This window comes from Neoarius graeffei, chromosome 25, assembly GCF_027579695.1.
Source record: "Neoarius graeffei isolate fNeoGra1 chromosome 25, fNeoGra1.pri, whole genome shotgun sequence".
NCBI classification, from domain to species: Eukaryota; Metazoa; Chordata; class Actinopteri; order Siluriformes; family Ariidae; genus Neoarius; species Neoarius graeffei.
In genome coordinates, this window is record NC_083593.1 from 48,252,387 (window position 1) to 48,276,852 (window position 24,466).

General features: G+C 41.4%; 1 protein-coding gene across 2 annotated transcripts; it reads left to right on the top strand.

Annotated features, from left to right (window-relative positions):
• The first annotated feature begins 481 nt into the window (after positions 1–481).
• Positions 482–24,466, top strand: LOC132873178 (adhesion G protein-coupled receptor F5-like). Of its 2 annotated transcripts, XM_060908484.1 has the most exons (14): positions 482–841; positions 943–1,055; positions 1,174–1,238; positions 7,469–7,599; positions 8,370–8,561; positions 10,397–10,603; positions 12,494–12,646; positions 12,829–13,007; positions 13,105–13,275; positions 13,556–14,911; positions 15,077–15,118; positions 15,287–15,346; positions 16,333–16,396; positions 23,080–24,466. In XM_060908484.1, exons 1-14 carry the CDS (start codon positions 490–492, stop codon positions 23,145–23,147), a joined length of 3,153 nt encoding a protein of 1,050 aa, XP_060764467.1. In that variant the 5' UTR covers positions 482–489; the 3' UTR covers positions 23,148–24,466. The 2 variants fall into 2 exon arrangements, with proteins under 2 accessions (XP_060764467.1, XP_060764468.1); XM_060908485.1 differs by lacking the exon at positions 8,370–8,561.

Here is a 24,466-nt window from a genome sequence, read left to right on the forward strand (position 1 = left end):
CAGTCCTCAACTGCACTTATTTCCCCCACAACAGGCTTCTCAACTGCACCCACTTCACCCACATCAGCCATGTCCTCAACCACACCCATGCCACCCACAACAGGCATCTCAACCACACCCACCCCACCCACATTAGACCAGTCCTCAACTGCACCTACTTCCCCCACAACAGGCATCTCAACTATGCCTACTTCCCCCACAACAGACATCTCAACCACATCCACTTCACCCACATTAGACCAGTCCACAACTGCATCTACTTCCCCCACAACAGGCATCTCAACCATGCCTACTTCCCCGACAACAGGCATCTCAACTGCACCCACTTCACCCACATTAGACCTGTCCTCAACTGCACCTACTTCCCCCACCACAGGCATCTCAACCATGCCTACTTCCCCCACAACAGAAATCTCAACCACATCCACTTCACCCACATTAGACCAGTCCTCAACTGCACCTACTTCACCCACAACAGGCTTCTTAACCATGCCGACTTCCCCCACAACAGACATCTCAACCACATCCACTTCACCCTCATTAGACCCGTCCTCAACCGCTCCTACTTCCCCGACAACAGGCATCTCAACTGCACCCACATCAGCCATGTCCTCAACTGCACCTACTTCCCCCACAACAGGCATCTCAACCACACCCACTTCACCCACATTAGACCAGTCCTCAACTGCACCTACTTCCCCCACAACAGGCCTTTCAACCACATCATCCACCACTCCCACACCCACTTCAACCACATCAAACCTCAGTATTTCAATCAGGTCAAGCACATCAACCACCCCAAAACCACCAACTGTCACAACTCCATCTGCTACAGTAAGAGGTATGATTTTAATTCTTGCTTCTTATTGAAGCATCATGTAATTTTAATGTAATATTTGTATTTTCCAAAATTTTTAATTTCTGGTACCTTTCCCCCCACAGACATTTATCATCCATTAAGCTTCTCTCTGGCTATCAATGAAGAGTTTGACTTTCGACTCACTGACCAAAGTAGTACAAAATACAAGACGTATAATTCTGAAATTCGAAGTTCAGTAAGTGTTACACAATATTGTCAAATTATTATTATTATTATTAGTCATCATGTTATATCGCTTAAAAGTAAATATACTAAATAAACTATACACACTCACTATATTTTTTCAACCTCAGATTGATGCAAGTTATATGGACGTATCTGGCTACCAGGCCAATTCTGCAACAGTCACTGGTTTCAGGTTAACACACACACACACACACATATATATATATATATATATATATATATATATATATATATATATATATATATATATATATATATATATATATATATATATATGTATTATGGCATGCCGTTCAGGAAATTAATCTTTGAATATATTGAATGAATCCCCGAATATATTGAATGAAACTCTGAATATATGGAATAAATCCCCGAATATATTGAATGAAACTTATATGGAATGAAACTCTGAATATATTGAATGAATCCCCGAATATATTGAATGAAACTCTGAATATATGGAATGAATCCCCGAATATATTGAATGAAACTCTGAATATATGGAATGAAACTTTGAATATATGGAATGAATCCCTGAATATATTGAATGAAACTTTGAATATATGGAATGAATCCCCGAATATATTGAATGAAACTCTGAATATATGGAATGAAACTTGGCTGACGTCATGAAGGCACTGCCGCCGTCCTGCAGCAAAAATGAGTCAGTCGGTTCGGGATTTGGTTGCGGCTATTTTAAACAATAAAGACATTGTTAACACTCTGGCGAATGCTTGTGGTTTTATTAGTGGTTACTTCTTTTATGTGCAACGAAGCTACGGTGACAAAGTCATTTCCCTCGTGGATCATATTTGTATAACGGTATTTTCTGTATATAAAACTAATTTGTAAATTTTATTTGTCGAGTTTTACAGCGTTTCTCAATATACTCTAATACTCTCCTCTGAGTCAGAGTTTTTCTTGGGACCTGTTGTCTGTCTGCCGAGCTGTGGGAGCGGGGGCAGAATACAAAGTTTCATTCAATATATTCAGGGTTTCATTCCATATATTCAAAGTTTCATTCCATATATTCAGGGATTCATTCAATATATTCAAAGTTTCATTCCATATATTCGGGGATTCATTCAATATATTCAAAGTTTCATTCAATATATTCGGGGATTCATTCCATATATTCAGAGTTTCATTCAATATATTCGGGGATTCATTCAATATATTCAAAGTTTCATTCAATATATTCGGGGATTCATTCAATATATTCAAAGTTTCATTCACTATATTCGGGGATTCATTCAATATATTCAGAGTTTCATTCAATATATTCGGGGATTCATTCAATATATTCAGAGTTTCATTCAATATATTCGGGGATTCATTCCATATATTCAGAGTTTCATTCAATATATTCGGGGATTCATTCAATATATTCAAAGTTTCATTCAATATATTCGGGGATTCATTCAATATATTCAAAGTTTCATTCAATATAGTCGGGGATTCATTCCATATATTCAGAGTTTCATTCAATATATTCGGGGATTCATTCAATATATTCGGGGATTCATTCAATATATTCGGGGAATCATTCAATATATTCAAAGTTTCATTCACTATATTCGGGGATTCATTCCATATATTCAGAGTTTCATTCAATATATTCGGGGATTCATTCAATATATTCAAAGTTTCATTCAATATATTCGGGGAATCATTCAATATATTCAAAGTTTCATTCCATATATTCAAAGTTTCATTCAATATATTCGGGGATTCATTAAATATATTCAAAGATTAATTTCCTGAACGGCATGCCATAATGTATATATATATATATATATATATATATATATATATATATATATATATATATATATAAAATCCATCCAAGATTGCGCCGTGGACGGCTGCCTCGGGACTTAAGTTGAACCGGAGTCAAATTCCTCATGTGTGTTCACATACCTGGCAATAAAAGTGTTTCTGATTCTGATATTATATATGTGTCTTGCAAAAGTATTCTTCCTCCTTTGTGCTTGTCCTGTTTTGTCACATTACAAGCTGGAATTAAAATGGATTTTTTGGGGGTTAGCCCCATTTGATTTACACAACATGCCTACAACTTTAAAGGTGAAAATTGTTTTACTGTGACACAGTCAGCCCTGCGATAATCTGGCAACTTGCCCAGGGTGTATCCCGCCTCTCGCCCATAGTCAGCTGGGATAGGCTCCAGCTTGCCTGTGACCCTGTAGGACAGGATAAGTGGCTACAGATAATGAATGGATGGATGGATGTGACACAAACAATAATTAAGATGAAACAACAGAAATCTGGAGTATGCATAGATATTCACTCCCCCAAAGTCAATACTTTGTAGAACTACCTCTTGCTGCAATTACAGCTGCAAGTCTCTTGGAGTATGTCTCTATGGACTTAGCACATCTATCAACTGGGATTTTCACCCATTCATCAAGGCAAAACTGCTCCAACTCCTCCAAGTTAATGGGTTGCTTTCGTGTACAGCAATCTTTAAATTATGCCACAGATTCTCAGTTGGATTGAAGTCTGGGCTTTGATTAGGCCATTCCAAGACATTTAAATGTTTCCCTTAAAACCACTCCAGTGTTGCTTTAGCAGTATGTTTAGGGTCATTGTCCTGCTGGAATGTGAACCTTCGTCCCAGTCTCAAACCTCTGGCCGACTCAAACAGGTTTTCCTCCAGAATTGCCCTGCATTTAGTGACATCCAACTTTCCTTCAGTCCTGACCAGTTTTCCTGTCCCTGCAGATGAAAAATATCCCCACAGCATGATGCTGCCAACACCATGCTTTGCTGTAGGAATGGTGTTCTCAGGGTGTTGGCTTTGCGCCACACATGGCGTTTCCCATGATGGCCCAAAAGATAATTTTAGTCTCATTTGACCAGAGAATCTTCTTCCATGTGTTTGGGGAGTCTGCCACATGCTGTTGGGCAAACTCCAAACATGTTTTCTTAAGCAATGACTTTTTTTCTGGCCACTCTTCCATCAAGCCCCACTCTGTGGAGTGTATGGCTTAAAGTGGCCCTATGGATAGATACTCCCATCTCCACTGTGGATGTTTGCAGATCCATCAGTGCTTTCTTTGGTGTCTTTGCTGCATCTCTGAATATTGCCCTACTTACCTGGTCTGTGAGTTTTGCTGGGTGGCCTTCTCTTGTCAGTTTGAAGTGGTGACATATTCTTTCCATTTTGTTATAATGGATTTAATGGTGTTCCCTGGGATATTCAAAGTTTGGGATTTATTTTTTTTTATAACCCAACCCAGATCTAAACTTCTTCACAACTTTGTCTCTGACCTGTTTGGAGGCGCCTTGGTTCTCATCTTGCTTGCTTTGTAGTGTTGCAGAGTCAGGATCCTTCCAGAACAGGTTGATTTATATACAGTGGTGCTTGAAAGTTTGTGAACCCTTTAGAATTTTCTATATTTCTGCATAAATATGACCTAAAACATCATCAGATTTTCACACAAGTCCTAAAAGTAGATAAAGAGAACCCAGTTAAACAAACGAGACAAAAATACAATACTTGGTCATTTATTTATTGAGGAAAATCATCCAGTGTTACATATCTGTGAGTGACAAAAGTATGTGAACCTCTAGGATTAGCAGTTAATTTGAAGGTGAAATTAAAGTCAGGTGTTTTCAATCAATGGGATGACAATGAGGAGTGAGTGGGCACCCTGTTTTATTTAAAGAACAGGGATCTATCAAAGTCTGATCTTCACAACACACGTTTGTGGAAGTGTATTATGGCACGAACAAAGGAGATTTCTGAGGACCTCAGAAAAAAGTGTTGTTGATGCTCATCAGGCTGAAAAAGGTTATAAAAGCATCTCTAAAGAGTTTGGACTCCACCAATCCACAGTCAGAGAGACTGTGTACAAATGGAGGAAATTCAAGACCATTGTTACCCTCCCCAGGAGTGGTAGACCAACAAAGATCACTCCAAGAACAAGGCGTGTAATAGTCGGTGAGGTCACAAAGGACCCCAGGGTAACTTCTAAGCAACTGAAGGCCTCTCTCACATTGGCTAATGTTAATGTTCATGAGTCCACCATCAGGAGAACACTGAACAACAATGGTGTGCATGGCAGGGTTGCAAGGAGAAAGCCACTGCTCCCCAAAAAGAACATTGCTGCTCGTCTGCAGTTTGCTAAAGATCACGTGGACAAGCCAGAAGGCTATTGGAAAAATGTTTTGTGGATGGATGAGACCAAAATAGAACTTTTTGGTTTTAATGAGAAGTGTTATGTTTGGAGAAAGGAAAACACTGCATTCCAGCAGAAGAACCTTATCCCATCTGTGAAATATGGTGGTGGTAGTATCATGGTTTGGGCCTGTTTTGCTGCAGCTGAGCCAGGATGGCTTGCCATCATTGATGGAACAATGAATTCTGAATTATACCAGTGAATTCTAAAGGAAAATGTCAGGGGATCTGTCCATGAACTGAATCTTAAGAGAAGGTGGGTCATGCAGCAAGACAACGACCCTAAGCACATAAGTCGTTCTACCAAAGAACGGTTAAAGAAGAATAAAGTTAATGTTTTGGAATGGCCAAGTCAAAGTCTTGACCTTAATCCAATGGAAATGTTGTGGAAGGACCTGAAGCGAGCAGTTCATGTGAGGAAACCCACCAACATCCCAGAGTTGAAGCTGTTCTGTACGGAGGAATGGGCTAAAATTCCTCCAAGCCGGTGTGCAGGACTGATCAACAGTTACCGGAAATGTTTAGTTGCAGTTATTGCTGCACAAGGGGGCCACACCAGATACTGAAAGCAAAGGTTCACATACTTTTGCCCCTCACAGATATGTAATATTGGCTCATTTTCCTCAATAAATAAATGACCAAGTATAATATTTTTGTCTCATTTATTTAATTGGGTTCTCTTTATCTACTTTTAGGACTTGTGTGAAAATCTGATGATGTTTTAGGTCATATTTATACAGAAATATAGAAAATTCTAAAGGGTTCACAAACTTTCAAGCACCACTGTAGTTGTCATGTTACAGATCATGTGACACTTTGATTGCATACAGGTGGATCTTAATCAACTAATTATGTGACTTATGAATTTAATTGTTTGGACCAGCTCTTATTTAGGGGTTTCCTATAAAACGGGGTGAATACCTATGCGTACTCCAGATTTTTGTTTTTTCATCTTAATTATTGTGTGTGTCACAACAAAACAACAATTTTCACCTTTAAAGTTGTAGGCATGTTGTGTAAATCAAATGGCGCTAACCACCAAAAAAAAAAATCCATTTCAATTCTACCTTGTAATGCGACAAAACAGGACAAACACAAAGGGGGATGAATACTTTTGCAAGATATATCAACTAGATTATCATAATGTTTGAGACGTATTATTTTAAAAAATGAATTAACTAAAGTTAATCTATCATGTCTGCACCTATATTTATATATTTGTCTGTTGCCTTCAATCATGGCTGCTGCTCACCGCTCTCAATCTCTGGAATACTGTTTATCACACACACCTGTCCATATCACAGCCTCATTAGTGCACAGTGTAATATGACTTGCTTTACCCGCACACAGTGCAAAGTATATGTTCAGGACCTTGTATCTGATCTTACCATTTGTTATTTGCATTGCTGTTCTGGTTTTCTGACTTTATTTGGTACTTTGGATTTTTGCCCTTTGTCTGTGCCTCTGATACTCTGTTTGTTCCTCGCCTGACCATTACCTGATTTTTGATGTTGACATTGCTTCATGATTTGGATTTGTTTACCAGATTGCTTTAATAAACTCTCTGCTGCATTTATATTTGTCTGTTGCCTGCATTCCTGACAGAATACTTCGCTAACACCACGGATGCAATGCACATCCTCATTACTGTGCTGTATAATAGGACTTGCTACACACACACACACACACACACACACACACACACACACACACAATGTGAAGTATATGCTCAGTACGTTGTATCTGATCTTACTAAGCTGTTTATTATTTGCATTGCTGTTCTGGTTTTCTGACTTTATTTCATACTTTGGCTTTTTGGCCTTTGTCTGTGCCTCTGATAATCTATTTATGCCTTGGCTGACCATTGCCTGTTTTTTGATGTTGGCATTGCTTCACGATTTGGATTTGTTTACCAACTTGTCTTAATAAATTCTTTGCTGCATTTAAATCGGTCTGTCACCTGCATTCCTGACGTAATCACTAAAGGTACTTAGAATTAATCAAACATTTTCACTAATTAGTTGTCTGATTGATCAACCAACTGATTATTCAAGCATGATTATTATTATTATTATTATTATTATTATTATTATTATTATTATTATTATTTCCACCAATAAAAAACAACCAATAATCTGGCCTATAATCTATATTTTTGTTTTTGGTTAACAGTCTTTAATGATGTTCTTTGTTTTTGACAGGCCTGGCAGTGTGATTACAGACTTCACTATTAATGCAACAAGTGAAAACCTTAATTTGGCTTCAGCAAACCAACAGCTTGCAAGCAATCTCCGTTCACTGGGATTTAATGTGACTGAAACCAGTCGCAGTGGTAGGCGCTTGTTGTTGTTGTTAAGAATAACTGTTTAGGTCTTTCATAAAAATTATGATAAAAATATCAACCTCATTGTCCACACACACACAAACACACACACACACAGTACCAGTCAAAAGTTTGGACACCTACTCATTCATGGGTTTTTCTGTATTTTGACCATTTTCTACATTGTAGAACAATACTGAAGACATCAAAACTATGAAATAACTTATGGAACATATATGGGATTATGTGGTTAAAAAAGGGTTAAAACATTTAATGTTTCATATTTTAGATTCTTCAAAGTTGCTACCATTTACCTTGATGACACTTTCACACTATTGGCATTATTTTAACCAGCTTTATGAAGTAGGCACCTGGAATACTTTTCAATTAACAGGTGTGCCTTGTCAAAAGTTAATTAGTGGAATTTCTTGTCTTCTTAATGCGTTTGAAACAAACAAACAAACAAACAAACAAACAAACAAACAAACAAACAAACAAACAATCAATAGCAAATAATAAAAATACAGTAAATAGCCCAATACCACAACTGTCGTAATCCATATTATGTCAAAAACCACTCAATTAAATAAAGCGAAACGACATCCATCATGACTTTAAGACATGAAGTGTCTTTAATTAACAAAAACAAAGAAAAGTCATTGAATTAATAGGTGTCTCCAAACTTTTGACTGGTACTGTATATACATATGTACATACAGTTAAATATGTAAGCAAGAACGGCATAATAATTTGGAAACGTACTTGGCTCTTTGTTTTAGTGAAGGATGGACTATATAATGGCAGTGCCACTATATATCCTGGGATAAATCTCACACTGACCTGCACACCTCCAGTGAATAATGGCATAAAATGGACCATGAATGGGAAGGAAATTCAGCCATCGGATAAGTATACAATTAATAACAATATGAACATCGTCACCGTGCACAATGTCACACCCAGTGAAAGTGGTAAGTCCAAAACAATTCTGTTAAATTAGCATTCTCTCTCTCTCTCTTTCTCTCTTGCAAGTGTGAAAGTCAATATTAAACTGTGCCAGAATATACACGACCAGTCAAAAGTTTGGACACACCTTCTCAGTCGATGTTTTTTCTGAATTATTATTATTTTATTTTCTACATTGTTTGACAATGCTAAAGGCATCAAAAACAATGAAACAATACATATGGAATTATGTAGTAAGCAAAAAAGTGTACACAAAGCAAAAATATTTTAGATTTTTCAAAGTAGCCACCTTTTGCTTTGATGACAGCTTTCCACAATATTGGTATTCTCTCAACCAGCTTCATGAGGTAGTTACTTGAAATAGTTTTCCAATAGTCTTGAAGGAGTTCCTATATATGTTGAGCACTTGTTGGCTGCTTTTCTTTCACTCTCCATTCCAATTCATCCCAAACCATCTCAACTGGGTTTAGGTCAGGTGATTGTGGAGGCCAGGTCATTTGATGCTGCACTTTTTCACTCTCATTCTTGGTTTTATAGCCCTTACATTGACTGGAGGTGTGTTCTGGGTCATTGTCTTGTTGAAAAATAAATGATGGTCCCACTAAGTGTAAAACAGATGGGATGGCATGCCAGTGCAGAATGCTGTAGTAGTGTTGTGGGTTAAGTGTACCTATAATTTTGAATAAATCGCCAAAAGTGTTACCAGCAAAGCACCCCCATGCCATCACACCTCCTCCTTCATGCTTCACGGTGGGAACCACACATGCAGATACCATCAGTTCCTCTTTTCTACTTCTCAAAAAGACATGGCGATTGTAACCAAAAATCTCAAATTTGGACTCATCAAACAAAAGTGCAGATTTCCACTGGTTTAATGTCCATTCTTGACCTACGCCAAGAAAGAAGATCTTCTTGTTCTTGGCCTCCCTCAGTAGTGGTTTCAGTGCAGCAATTTGGTTATGAAGGCCTGATTCACAGTCTCTTCCAAACAGTTGATGCTGAAATGTGTCAGCTACTCAAACTCTGTGAAGCATTCATGTAGGCTCTTATCTGAGGTTCTGTTAACTGATGATTTCTGAGGCTGGTAGCTCTAATACACTTATCGTCTGCAGCAGAGGTGTTTCTTGGTCTTCCTTTCTTGGGCCGGTCCTCATGAGAGAATCATTTTATACAGAACATTTGATGGTAAAGGTTACAAACTTATACATATATCACATATACTCATGCACCTGCTGCTTTATGCAGTTCTCTAATCAGTCAATTTGGGTACTTTTTGTTTGTGAATGTGTCTGTATAATACAAAGAAAATCACATGTTGGCTTGAAGATATTAAGTTTATCTTCTCATGTTGAAAAACTCATATTTTTCATCAAAATACATCACGGATCTACAGTAAGTGACGTATTTCCCAATATCTTACTCCGATGACATCACTCCCACTGTTTTCCTGCTGACTAGACGCACATTGTCAAAATGGCAAACTGGTTCAAAATTAAAATTCTTTTGATTAACTTGCAATTTTTTTGTCTCTGTAATATAAAGAACATGACACAGTGGCATGAAGATATGAAGTTTATTTTCTTGTGTTGAGAGATCATATCCCTCATTCATTATGCTCACTTGTGAAATATACATTTACCACTCGAAGATAAACTTCATATCTTCACGCAACCATGTAGTATTCTCTCTCTCTCTCTCTCTCTCTCTCATATATATATATATATATATATATATATATATATATATATATATATATGTGTGTGTGTGTGTGTGTGTTTCAAGATCATGAAAACATTCGTTTTTGTAAATACATTTATCAATATTTTTTCTTTCTTCTCAGGTCAATATGCATGCACAACAATTGTAAACTCAGTGCCCTATATTATCTGGCAATTTATAACAATTCAGCCATACCCCAATATCCAAGTGACCACTAATAAAACTGTAAAATGTGAGGATACAACAATCCCACTGCGGTGTTGTGTCCAGATGATGTATCAAGTACAGTGGATTGTTAAACCAGCAGCTTGCGTCCAACCTTCAACAGGTCATATACAAAGCATTTTTTTTCTTTATATGATGTACGTGGTCATGAATACCAGCCCAACTGAATATGTACAGTGGCATGCAAAAGTTTGGGCACCCTTACTGAAAATGTCTGTTACTGCGAATAGTTAAGTGAGCAGAAGATGAACTGATCACCAAAAGGCATAAAGGTAAAGACGATACATTTATTTTCAGCGTTTTCTGCAAGATTTGTGTATTATTTTTGTTTTGTACAATTGGAGAGTGAAAAAAGAAAAGGAACACCATGCGAAAGTTTGGACACCCCAATACATTTGAGTTCTCAGGTAACTTTTACCAAGGTTCCAGACCTTAATTAGCTTATTGAGCTGTGGCTTGTTCAAATTCTTCATTAGGAAAGGTCAGATGATGCAGATTTCAAAGCTGTATAAATTCTCTGACTCCTCAAACTTGTCCCTAAAATCAACAGCCATGGGCTCCTCTAAGCAACTCCCTCGCATTCTGAATAATAAAATAATTGATGCTGTCAAAGCAGGAGAAGGCTACAAGAACATAGCAAAGTGTTTTCAGGTAGCTGTTTCCTCAGATCGTAATGTTATTAAGAAATGGCAGTTAACAGAAACAGTGGAGATCAAGGTGAGGTCTGTAAGATGAAGAAAACTTTCTGAAAGAACTGCTCGTTGGATTGCTAGAAAGGCAAATAAAAACCTATTTGACTGCAAAAGACCTTCAGAAAGATTTAGCAGACCCTGGAGTGGTGGTGCACTGTTCTACTATGCAGCAACACCTGAACAAATATGATGTTCATGGAAGAGTCATCAGAAGAAAACTGTTCCTGCGTCCTAGCCACAAAATTCAGCATCTGAAGTTTGCAAATGAACATCTAAATAAGCCTGATGCATTTTGGAAACAAGTCGTGTGGACTGATGAAATCAAAATTGAACTTTTTGGCCACAATGTGCAAAGGTATGTTTGGAGAAAAAAGGGTGCCAAATTCCAGGAAAAGAACACCTCTCCAACTCTGAAGCATGGGTGTGGATCGATCATGCTTTCGGGTTGTGTTGCAGCCAGTGGCACAGGGCACATTTCATTGGTTGAGGGAAGCATGGATTCAAATAAATACCAGCAAATTCTGGAAGCAAACATTACACCATCTGTAAAAAAGTTGAAGTTAAAAAGAGGACGGGTCCTACAATAAAATGACGATCCAAAACACACCTCAAAATCTACAATGGAATACCTCAAGAGGCCCAAGCTGAAGGTTTTGCCCTGGCCCTCACAGTCCCCTGACCTAAACATCATTGAAAATCTGTGGATAGATCTCAAAAGAGCAGTGCATGCAAGACAGCCCAAGAAACTTGTAGAACTGGAAGCCTTTTGCAAGGATGAATGTGTGAAAATCCCCCAGGTAAGAACTGAAAGATTATTAGCTGGCTACAAAAAGTGTTTACAAGCTGTGATACTTGCCAAAGTGGGTGTTACTAGGTACTAACCATGGAGGGTGCCCAAACTTTTGCTTTGGACCCTTTTCCTTTTTTGTCATTTTGAAAATATAAAAGATGAAAATTAAAAAAATAGTTTTTGCTTAAAATATAAAAGGAATGAGTCATCTTTAACTTTATGCCTTTTGGAGATCATTTCATTTTCAACTTGCTTAACTGTTCACAGTAACAGCAATTTTGACCAGGGGTGCCCAAACTTTTGCATACCACTGTAATTGCTAATTTAAAAAATTATGACAAATAAATAAATATTTTGTCTGCCTTCACCATTTGAAAGACAGTGACTGGCTGACTAAGAATTTGTCCTGTTGGACTTGAAAATGAAGTGTTTTTAATTACTGTAAAATGAAAACATATAACAGAAGCTAATTCCATTTTAATAAGTTTCATCATTTAATTGTGTTTTACAGGCTCACCAGCAGGTTGCTTATTATGTGACTATATAGTTAACAAACAGGACTGCCAGACTACCAACCAAGTGATAGAGGTCACATGCCAACTAGAAAAACCCATCAGCCGCAATCATTATCCAAAGAGCTTCAAAATAAACGTCATAAACAAAGGTGAGTAAAGGTGATTGTCTAGCAGCTGTTACAGGTGGACAATTCTTTAGTATCGTGAAACAATTTGAGCGTTCAGTGTGAATATTACACAACCAAATTATTCAGTAACACTGGTATAAACAAGCAAACAAATAAATAAATATACTCTGAAATGTCCTCATTTTTCCTTTTTTTTTTTTTAGAATTTACCTGCTCTGATAGTGTATTTGGAGCTGGAGATCTGGGAGATGTTAACACTGCTGAATGTAACACAGGCACGGTTGGCACTCAAAAGGCTAAGTGTAATGCATCAGGCCTCTGGGACCCCATAGAAAACAACTGTGTCCTGCGTGTCTTTCAAGATTTAAAAGATGAAGCTCAGGCAATTAGGGTTTTTTTTTCTTACATGAAAGATCATGAGAAAATTTTTAGTTGTGTAATTTCTATTTGCTTCACCATAACAGTTTATACTTTGGTAGACTTTACAGGTAAATGACATCGCACAATTTATGGGCATCCTCAGCGGTAATGTTTTATCGGAGATTCAGAACATCACTGGCTCACAAGCAACCATAAAAGCAATTGTAGAAATTCTGACAATTGTTTCAAATCTCTTACAAACAGTTGAAATTGATCAATCCACGATGATGGTAAGTAAATTCACCTTCCTTCAGAACATGATTGAATTTAGTTAATGTGCTATTTGTAGATAATGATCAAGTCAGAATAGCTTTAGTATTGGCCAATGGTAATGAGTTTGTACAATCTGCATCAGTATTTGATATTATACAACAAATTTAATTAAAAACTGCAAATTGCTTTTGTTGGAAATTATGAATACATCTGTGCTTAATTAAATTAAGTGATTTATTTCTACTGAACTAGATTGCTCAGATGTGCTGTATTTTTAATGAATTTTTCTATTTCAAGGACTTCCTACAAATCATCGACGCCTTTGGATCAGTAGATGCACGGGACTCATGGGTGCTTTTAAACGAAAACAATGCAAGCGCCAATGCCAGTTCTGACTTTCTAAATTCTACTGAAATTTTTGCAAGCAGGCTTGTGAATAGCAACTTCAACAGAACAACAAACTCCACTTTTTTCATGAAAACTTTATTCGTTCATCCTTTTTCTCAAGAATTTGGCATAAATTTGACAACTGAAATAAGTGTTCCTGAGATTATAGCACCGACTTTCATCACCATCATAATTTCTTCAGCTTTTAACATTATCTTACCTGTTCGAAATCTGACCAGCAATGGCAGCAGTCAAACTGGCACCAAGATCAATGGAGATGTAGCCCTGATTGTGACAAACTCAACAATTAACAACATCTCCCTTTCTTTTGATCTCAGAAATGAGACACTGGGAAACCCTCAGTGTGTCTTCTGGAACTTTAGTCTTCTGAATGGCATTGGGGGATGGGACACGACTGGATGTCAACTAAAGCCATTAGGGAATGAAACTGAAAGATATACATGTGAGTGCAATCACACAACCTCTTTTTCAATCCTGATGTCACCATTTTCCTTGGAAAAAGACAAAGTCATAATCTTAGGCTATATAACTTATATTGGTGTTGGCATTTCAATGGCCAGCTTGGTTTTGTGTATCATCATTGAAATCATTATATGGACATCAGTGACACGAAATGACACATCGTACATGCGCCACGTCTCCGTCATCAACGTTGCTGTATCCCTTCTGATTGCGAATATATGCTTCATCATTGGAGCAGCTGTTGTAAAGAAAGGAGTGGGATCCTGCAGTACAGCGACATTCTTCATGCACTTCTTTTATCTCGCCCTTTTCTTCTGGATGTTGCTGTCAGCACTCTTACTCCTCTACCGCACCCTCATGGTCTTTTCCAGAATGACCAGAGGCACAATGATGGCCATAGCCTTCACTGTTGGCTATGGTGCACCATTAATCATAGCTGTCGTTACTGTGGCATCTACAGCTGGAAGCAAAGGATACATTCAAAAAGATCACAATTGTTGGCTGAACTGGAATAAAACGAAGGCCCTCCTGGCATTTGTGATTCCTGTTCTGACTATTGTAGCTATAAACCTGCTGGTACTTATCGTGGTTCTGTATAAGATGTTAAGGAGAGGAAGTAATGCTTCCACTCATCCAGATGAGAAACATCCCCTAGTGGTCATTGCTAGATGTGTGGGGATTTTAACACCACTCTTTGGTCTAACATGGGGATTCGGCATCGGGACCATGGTGTCATCAGACTTTGGGATTCATGTGGTGTTCGCATTCCTTAATTCACTGCAGGTACAAAAATCAATTTAAGCTCATTTTCTCTTTAATTCTAATTGCACCAATTTAATATTAATATACAAATTGTCTCATCATTTTATACATTTTAGATAATATGAGAACTCATGCTTAATATGCAAAAAAGTAAATGGTATAAATATCTAAATTGTCTCTTTAAAGGGCTTCTTTATTTTGGTGTTTGGGACATTACTGGATAGTAAGGTACATGTGCGCAATGATCTTCACACAACTCTTCACTAGTATTTCAGAGTTTTCTCAAAAAGCAACTTTAAGAATTTTGAATGAACTGCTTTCTATAACTGATCACTTAAACAGAATTCTTTTTAAACACATAAATAATGGTCGATCTCACCTGTGTTGTGGTTGCAGGTCCGAGAAGAACTGGCAGGAAAGTTGTCACTGAGGAACTTAACCTCTAACCGCACCAGGGTAAATATGGTTTATGCTACATACAGTGGCAAGGAAAGTAAATGAACCCTTTGGAATTACCTGCATTTATGTATAAATTTATCTGAAAATGTGGTCTGATGTTCATCTAAGTTACAATAATGAACAATGTGTTTTAACTATTAACACACACAATTATAATATTTCATGCCTTTATTGAACACACCAATTAAACATTACATTAATGGGATTTAGCAGACACTTTTATCCAGAGTGATGTACAACATACCCAGAGCAGCCTGGAGAGCAATTGGGGGTTAGGTGCCTTGCTCAAGGGTACTTCAGCCATTCCTGCTGGGCCAGGGAATCAAACCAACATCCTTTTTGGTCCCAAAGCTGCTTCTCTAACCATTATACCATGGCTTCCCCAACCTATGATTGTGTTCATAGGTTGTGTTCGTTGTGATAATGAGATGAGATGAGATCAATAAGGCCATGCCATTTTAGACACATACCTTAGAGACAGACAACCATTCACACTCACACCTACGGTCATCTTGTTCTTGATTCAATTTAATAGGAACTTGTTCTTTGACCCATGGCTCAAAGATGCCCCAAGTACTCAAATGTGAAAATGTTATCTTCAATCATTAAATGTGTAAGGTTATCCAAACACAGGTAAAAATGTCTCCAAATGGCACCAAATCTGTCCCATTGGCTTAATGCCTCTAGAAATGGTACAAGGCCTAAAAAATTGCAGACAACTTCTACAAATAGCAAGTGTTCATAGCAATAGCACATGGCACATGTAATAGGCCATGTAATAGGTTTTGTTTGCTCATTATTTTAATTTATATGAAGATCAGACCATATTTTTAATTACATTTATGCATAAATAAAGGTAGTTCCAAAGGGTTCACTTACTTTTTCTTGCCACTGTATGCTTGTATGTTCTTAAAAAAAAAATCACTCTTACTTAGACTAAAATTATCCATTACAAACCAATGACTGATGTGTATAAATTACAGAGCACAACTTCTGGACCATCATCCTCAAGTGGACTTCCTTTCATTAACAGATTGCGGCAGAGACGTACGTAACTGAACTGAGGGATGATTAAACTGCACTTAGAATTTATCCCTTTTATCAATAAGGCCAGGGGCGGCACGGTGGTGTAGTGGTTAGTGCTGTCGCCTCACAGCAAGAAGGTCCGGGTTCGAGCCCTGTGGCCGGCGAGGGCCTTTCTGTGTGGAGTTTGCATGTTCTCCCCGTGTCCGCGTGGGTTTCCTCCGGGTGCTCCGGTTTCCCCCACAGTCCAAAGACATGCAGGTTAGGTTAACTGGTGACTCTAAATTGACCGTAGGTGTGAATGTGAGCGTGAATGGTTGTCTGTGTCTATGTGTCAGCCCTGTGATGACCTGGCGACTTGTCCAGGGTGTACCCTGCCTTTCACCCGTAGTCAGCTGGGATAGGCTCCAGCTTGCCTGCGACCCTGTAGAACAGGATAAAGTGGCTAGAGATAATGAGATGAGATGAGACATTTCACAAAAAAACAAAAAAAACAAGTGCTCCGGGATTTTTTTAAAAATAAATTGTCTTTCTGTATACCAGTTTTGTAGGTTTGTTTACTGTGGACAGCAAATACAATGTTGTTCCTTGTATTCATAGCATAAAACCCATTCTATGCACATGATCAAGAAAATTAATGCCTAAATGTACAACTGAATGAGACAGGTGATGGCCTAAAATTATTATTTTTATTTTTGCTCCTTTGATCAGTTTGAATTTTAACTGACATCAGGAGGCGCACTGCTGAACTATAGCCATATATATTTTAAGCAATTATCTATTTTATACAATGCTTACTGGGCAGCATTTTAACTGAATAGGAAGCATTACAAGCATCATCAAGTCTTCATAGATCATCATTTTTACCACATTAAAAACATGACCACAATACTGTTTACTGATTAACAGCTAGCTGCCTATTCATCCATCCATCCATTATCTGTAGCCACTTATCCTGTCCTACAGGGTCACAGGCAAGCTGGAGCCTATCCCAGCTGACTATGGGCGAGAAGTGGGGTAAACCTTGGACAAGTCGCCAGGTCATCGCAGGGCTGACACACAGACACACTCACATTCATACCTATGGTCAATTTAGAGTCACCAATTAACCTAACCTGCATGTCTTTGGACTGTGGGGGAAACCGGAGCACCCGGAGGAAACCCACGCGGACACGGGGAGAACATGCAAACTCCACACAGAAAGGCCCTCGTTGGCCGCTGGGCTCGAACCCAGGACCTTCTTGCTGTGAGGCGACAGCGCTAACCACTACACCACCATGTCGCCGCTAGCTGCCTAATTAAAGCTTATTGTAAGTTAGAAAGATAACTGCAGTCGCTATCCAATTTGTCAAAGACAGCACACATCAATTCGTAGATTCTAATTTGGACAGTCTTTATCTTTGTAGCTGACTAATGCTGGCCAAAAACACTGCATACTTTCCTGATTGGCTCAGACTTTTTTAATTGATCAGAAATTATTTGATTCATATTCGGATCATTTATGGGCGGAAAAAAAAAATCATGTTCCCCGTCCTCAACACCATTCCACTAAAAGGCTGTAGGTGCTTTTAAATAATCTTATTAATATTATACTTTTGATTATACATACATGTAGCAGTTCAGTACTGGTGGGTGGAGCACAGAGGACGGCAGGACAGAGATCAGGTTCAAAATAGCGTTTATTGCTACACTTTTCAGTTTAACAATTATAACTCGAACAGACACACACACGACTGGCGTGTGTGTGACAGCTCTCCCTCTTTAAATAGGGCGCGGTCACTGGGAAGACACACACAAACACAGGTTAATTGCAGTCAGGTGTAGTGATTCTGCCACTTACCTTCCCTGACTCCGCCCTCCTGTCACAGACAGGTGCTTGGCCACGCCCCCGCTGCCACATACCCCCACCGCCCGACTCAGGCCGGGCAGCCGTCCGGCCTGCAGCCGACTCCCCACCCCCCTTGACGGGAGAGGAAGTCCGCCACGACCATCTGCGCCCCCGGCCTGGGGACCACCTTAAAATTGAAGGGTTGGAGTGCCAGATACCAACGGGTGATCCGCGTGTTGGCATCTTTCATCCGGTGGAGCCACTGGAGGGGCGCGTGGTCCGAACAGAGGGCGAAAGGGTGCCCCAGCAGGTAGTAACGGAGGGCGAGGACCGCCCACTTGATCGCCAGACACTCTTTTTCTATGGTGCTGTAGTGCCCCTCACACACTGACAGCTTCCTACTGATGTACAGGACGGGGCAGTCCTCCCCCTCCACCTCCTGGGACAAAACCGCCCCCAGCCCTCTGTCAGACACATCGGTCTGCAACACAAAGGGGAGAGAAAAGTCAGGGGAGTGTAAAAGTGGCTCCCCACACAGTGCAGCCTTTACCTCAGAAAAAGCCCTCTGGCATTGCTCCGTCCACTGGACCAAATCTGGTGCCCCCTTTTTAGTGAGATCAGTCAGCGGGCTGGTGACGTCCGAATAATTAGGTATAAACCTACGGTAATAGCCAGCCCGCCCCAGGAACTGTCTCACCCCCTTTTTGGTCTTGGGCCTCGGGCTGGCCGCAATTGCTGCCGTCTTATTAATTTGGGGACGCACCTGCCTGTTGCCCAAGTGGAAGCCCAGATACCGTATTTCCACCCGCCCATGCGCACACTTCTTTGGGTTGGCTGTGAGCCCCGCTCACCTCAGCAACCTAAGGACAGCCCTCAGATGTTCGAGGTGCCTCGGCCAGTCATTACTATAGATGATGATAAAATCTATATAAGCGGCCGCATAAGTGGCGTGGGGGCGGAGGACCCTGTCCATCAGCCACTGAAATGTAGCGGGCGCCCCAAACAGCCCAAATGGAAGGGTGACGAATTGGTGTAAACCAAATGGTGTGGAAAAGGCCGTTTTTTTCTCGGGATAGTGGAGTCAAGGCGATCTGCCAATATCCCTTCGTCAAATCCAGCGTCGAATAAAAGCGAGCAGTGCTGAGTCGATCGAGCAACTCATCAATACGAGGCATTGGGTACGCGTCGAATTTAGACACCGCATTGACTTTTCTATAGTCCACACAGAACCGGACCGACCCGTCGGCCTTGGGTACCAAGACCACCGGGCTGCTCCAGTCACTGTGGGACTCCTCGACGATGCCCATTTCGAGCATGGTCTGAAGTTCTTCCCGAACCACCTTTTTTTTGTGTTCGGGTAGCCTGTAAGGGTGGCTACGCACTACCACCCCCGGGGGCATCTCTATGTGGTGCTCTACGAGATTAGTGCGACCGGGCAGGGGTGAGAACACATCCGAAAACTCGGTCTGCAACTGGGCGACCTCCGTGAGTTGGGTCGGGGAGAGGTGGTCTCCACAGGGGACCGGAGAGGTACGTGATGCCAATGCCCCGTTTTGAACCTCTGGCCCCAGCTCTGCCTTCTCCGGAACCACCGACACCAACGCCACGGGGACCTCCTCATTCCAGAGTTTAAGCAGATTGAGGTGGTAAATTTGTAGCGCCCCACCCCTGTCCGTTTGCCTCACCTTGTAGTCGACGTCCCCAACTCGCCGTGTGACCTCAAAGGGTCCTTGCCACTTGGCGATCAATTTGGAGCTCGATGTGGGCAACAGTACGAGTACCTTATCTCCCGGTGTGAACTCCCTAAGGCGCGTACCCTTGTTGTACAGGCGGGTTTGCGTTCTTGGGCCTGCCGCAAATTCTCCTGGGTTAGGTGGGTGAGCATGTGGAGTTTTGCGTGCAGGTCCATAACGTATTGAATTTCGTTCTTACTTTGTGAAGGTCCCTCCTCCCAATTTTCCCACAGCACGTCTAGAATGCCGCGCGGCTTACGCCCATATAATAATTCGAACGGGGAGAACCCCGTGGAGCCTTGGGGGACCTCTCGCACTGAAAACAACAAGGGCTCGAGCCACTTATCCCAATTATGTGCATCCTCACTTACGATTTTTTTTATGATATTCTTGAGGGTGCGATTGAGTTGTTCCACTAAACCGTCCGTTTGTGGGTGATACACGCTGGTGCAGATCGGCTTAATCCCCAATAACCCATACAGTTCGCGCAGTGTCCGTGACATAAATGTGGTGCCTTGATCAGTCAGAATCTCTTTCGGGATTCCAACTCGGGAAATAACGTGGAGAGTGCCTCTGCAATACTGCATGCTGAGATATTGCGCAGAGGCACTGCTTCCGGATATCGCGATGCATAGTCCACTAGAACTAATATCAAGCAGTACCCTCGTGTTGACCGATCTAATGGCCCGACAAGATCCATCCCAACTCTTTCAAATGGGGTCTCGATTAAAGGTAGAGGGCGCAAAGGCGCTTTTGGAATGGCTGCTGGATTTACTAATTGGCATTCGCGGCACACCGTACACCACCTACGAACGTCGCCGCGAATCCCCGGCCAATAGAATTGGGCCATTATTCGGGCTAGTGTCTTGTCCTGCCTTAGGTGTCCAGCCATGGGATTAAAGTGAGCCGCCTGGAATACCAATTCCTGGCGGCTCTTTGGAATTAAAAGCTGTGTGATTTGCTCTTTTGTCTGAGTGTCCTGCGTCACTCGGTATAATCTATCCTTCATAATAGAGAAATAGGGGAAGGACAGGGTGGCGTTCGGTGGGAGCGTTTGACCATCGATTACTCTCACTTGGTCAAACACATGTCGCAGAGTCTCGTCTCGCGATTTTTCTAACGGGAAATCCGCGAGGGATTCCCCGAGTGAGAGAGGAGGAGCCTGGGGTTCCTCACTCTGACGCGGAGATGACGTAGACGGCTCTGTGACAGCTGCTCCCGCTAAAGTGACACCGGGACCTCCCCCTGCTAAATGGCAGGACCCACTCTCTACTAAGCGTGTCATCAAATCCCGAAATCCCAGCCAATCAGTCCCCAAAATTAAAGAGTGGGTAAGGCGAGGATTAACCGCCGCCTTCACTATAAATTTTTCCCCTTGGAAAAAAATGTGGACTGACACCAAAGGGTAGCTGTGAACATCCCCATGCGCACACAACACCTTCACCCCCTGTGCTCCCCCCAGTGCCTCATTTTGCACCAGGTTTTGGTGAATTGAGGTCTGATTACAACCAGAATCCACCAACGCCTGATATGTATCCCCTTGAATACTCACCGGTATGCGATATGCTCCGGCCCGATCGAGGGCGGCTTCTGGCGCGTCGGGGATCCGAACCACCGCTCCCACCTCCATTGCCATGCACTGCTGTTGGAGGTGGCCCGGTTCCCCGCAGCGCCAGCAAACCGGCCCGGGCTTCCTCTCTGCACCGGTGTTCTGGGGCTCACTCACCTGAGGGGGGGGGAGAGACAGACACAGAAGGGAGAAACGGGAGGGCACCGCGGGTGCAGCGGGCCGGCTGGGGTGGTGCCGGCCCCCGCCTCTGCGGTGGGGGAATGGTGCGAGGACAGGACACAGGAGGAGAGAGAGAGAGAGAGAGAGAGAGAGAGAGAGAGAGAAGAGGAGGGAAGAGAAGAGGCTGTCTGCTGTCCTGCCGCTGGAACAGCTGCCAAATGGTCCTCCGCCAGCTCGATGGCCTGATCCAGCGACGCCAGGCAGTGGCACTGGACCCACTCCGCGGTTCCTGCTGGCAAGCGTGCGACGAACTGCTCCAGCACCACCTGATCGACGATCTCCTTGGCATCGCGGTTGTTGGCCCTCAGCCACCGCCAGCAGGCGTCCCGGAGTTGCTGGCCAAACGCGAACGGCCGGCCAACTGCGCCCCACGCGCTGGAGGACGGCCCGGCGGAGGTCCGCGTAGGCCAGCCAGCGGTCGGCGGGGAGCTGTAGCGCGGCCAGCTGCGCCTCTCCCGTTAGCAGAGGGAGGAGGCGCGCCGCGTGCTGCTCCATCGGCCACCCCGAGGCCTCTGCAACTTGCTCCAAGAGCATGATAAAAGCCTTGGGGTCGTCCTGCGGACCCATCTTGGTTACGGTGAGGGGGACAGGCCCGCGGTGGGAGCGCTGGTGGACCCCGACACGAGGAGGTGCCGGAACGCCTCCCGATCTTCTTGCTGGGCTAGCACCAGGGGCTCAAAGCGCCGTTCTTGTTCCTTGCGGAGGGTGACTAGCACCTGGTGCTGGCTTTGCTGGGCTGTGGCGAGGGCGTGGACCAGGTCGGCGAACGGGGAGGACTCCATGGGGCTGATCGGCTGCTGTACTCCACAATATCCCGGGTTTCAGCACCACTGTAGAGGTTCAGTACTGGTGGGTGGAGCACAGTGGATGGCAGGACAGAGATCAGGTTCAAAATAGCGTTTATTGCTACACTTTTCAGTTTAACAATTATAACTCGAACAGACACACACACGACTGGCGTCTTGTTCAGGGATGAGGTCTCCTCTGCTCTCAGCTCTCCCTCTTTAAATAGGGCGCGGTCACTGGGAAGACACACACAAACACAGGTTAATTGCAGTCAGATGTAGTGATTCTGCCACTTACCTTCCCTGACTCCGCCCTCCTGTCACAGACCGGTGCTTGGCCACACCCCCGCTGCCACAATACATTTTAATGACATGGCTTTTTTTCATCCACATTTTTTGATTGCACTTAATTCCACCTGAGGGTTATTGCTCTCACTTTTGCAAGTTAACTCTTACTTTTAGCACTATTACATTTTGTCTTTGCCATGTGTGAGCTTTATCATTCAATAAGCATGTGAGCATTGTCTTGATTTGTAAATAGCACTGACACTAATATTTTTGGTCTTTTGCAGATGCGTACAATGTCTCGAATGGTGAAACTTTTCCTTCAAGCATTTCGAATGCAGCTGCTGATAGTTAAGCAACAGCACCTGAAATACACCCATATTATAAGAGTTTCGTTCACCAAAGCATTATACTGTATATCTACATACAAAAGAAGAAAGGCATTTCATTGTTTAGGCTGTTGTCATTAACAGAGATGAATGATGTTAAATCAAAGAAAATGAAAAATTAACTAATAAAAATAAAGATAAAAAAAAGGGCACTTTTAAAAGAATCTAGCTCAAACCCCATGATAGGTGATTTCAGAATGATGTATAAGGAAATAATTTAGAACTTCTTAAATAAGCTTATAATATAAGCTGGATTTGGCCGAAAATTATTATTTTTGCTCCTTTGATCAGTTTGAATTTTAACTGACATCAGGAGGCGCACTGCTGAAATATAGCCATATATATTTTAAGGAATTATCCATTTTATACAATGCTTATTGGGCAGCATTTTAACTGAAAAGGAAGCATTACAAGCATCATCAAGTCTTCATAGATCATCATTTTTAGCACATTAAAAACATGACCACAATACTGTTGACTGATTAACAGCTATCTGCCTATCCATCCATCCATCCATCCATCCATCCATCCATCCATCCATTATCTGTAGCTGCTTATCCTGTCCTACAGGGTCACAGGCAAGCTGGAGCCTATCCCAGCTGACTATGGGCGAGAGGTGGGGTACACCCTGGACAAGTCGTTATACTGTATAATTATATATTGTATAATTATACAGTATAATGACTGTATAATTATACTGTATAATTATACTGTATAATTCCTCATACCTAAAGTCAGTAAGCCTGTTTGATATATCTACAATTGCTCAGTTGTCAATTCCTGTCATTCTTAGCTTTTTTTTAACCAAACATCATCACAAAGTACCACACACACATTTTAATGGAGAAAGTACTGCTTTCACTGTTTTACATTTCTATTTAACAGATTGTTTAATCAGTATGCAAATGACATCTAGTCATGTTGAAGGTTTTTGTGATAAATAAATAGGTTGAGGAAGTGAATGCAGAGAATAGGCCATAATGAAACTCGAATGGTATGAAATGTTTTGATGTAAACAAAATACTTAATATGGTTTGCAAATTATTTGCCAAATATAATTCTTTTAAAAAAATCACAGTAAAAGCATGGCTTATGAGTTAAACTTCTGACATGGGATTACTCCTTAATTTATGTGCTTTGTGGTTAGACAAATTTTGAATGACCATAAATGTTTTGAAACCTTGTATAAGTTTGGTTTCCTGATGGGTACTTTGATTTTCTATTTTCCCAAATCTACTCATAACAGGAATAAAGTTCATTAAAACCATTAACATTCTTAACAAAA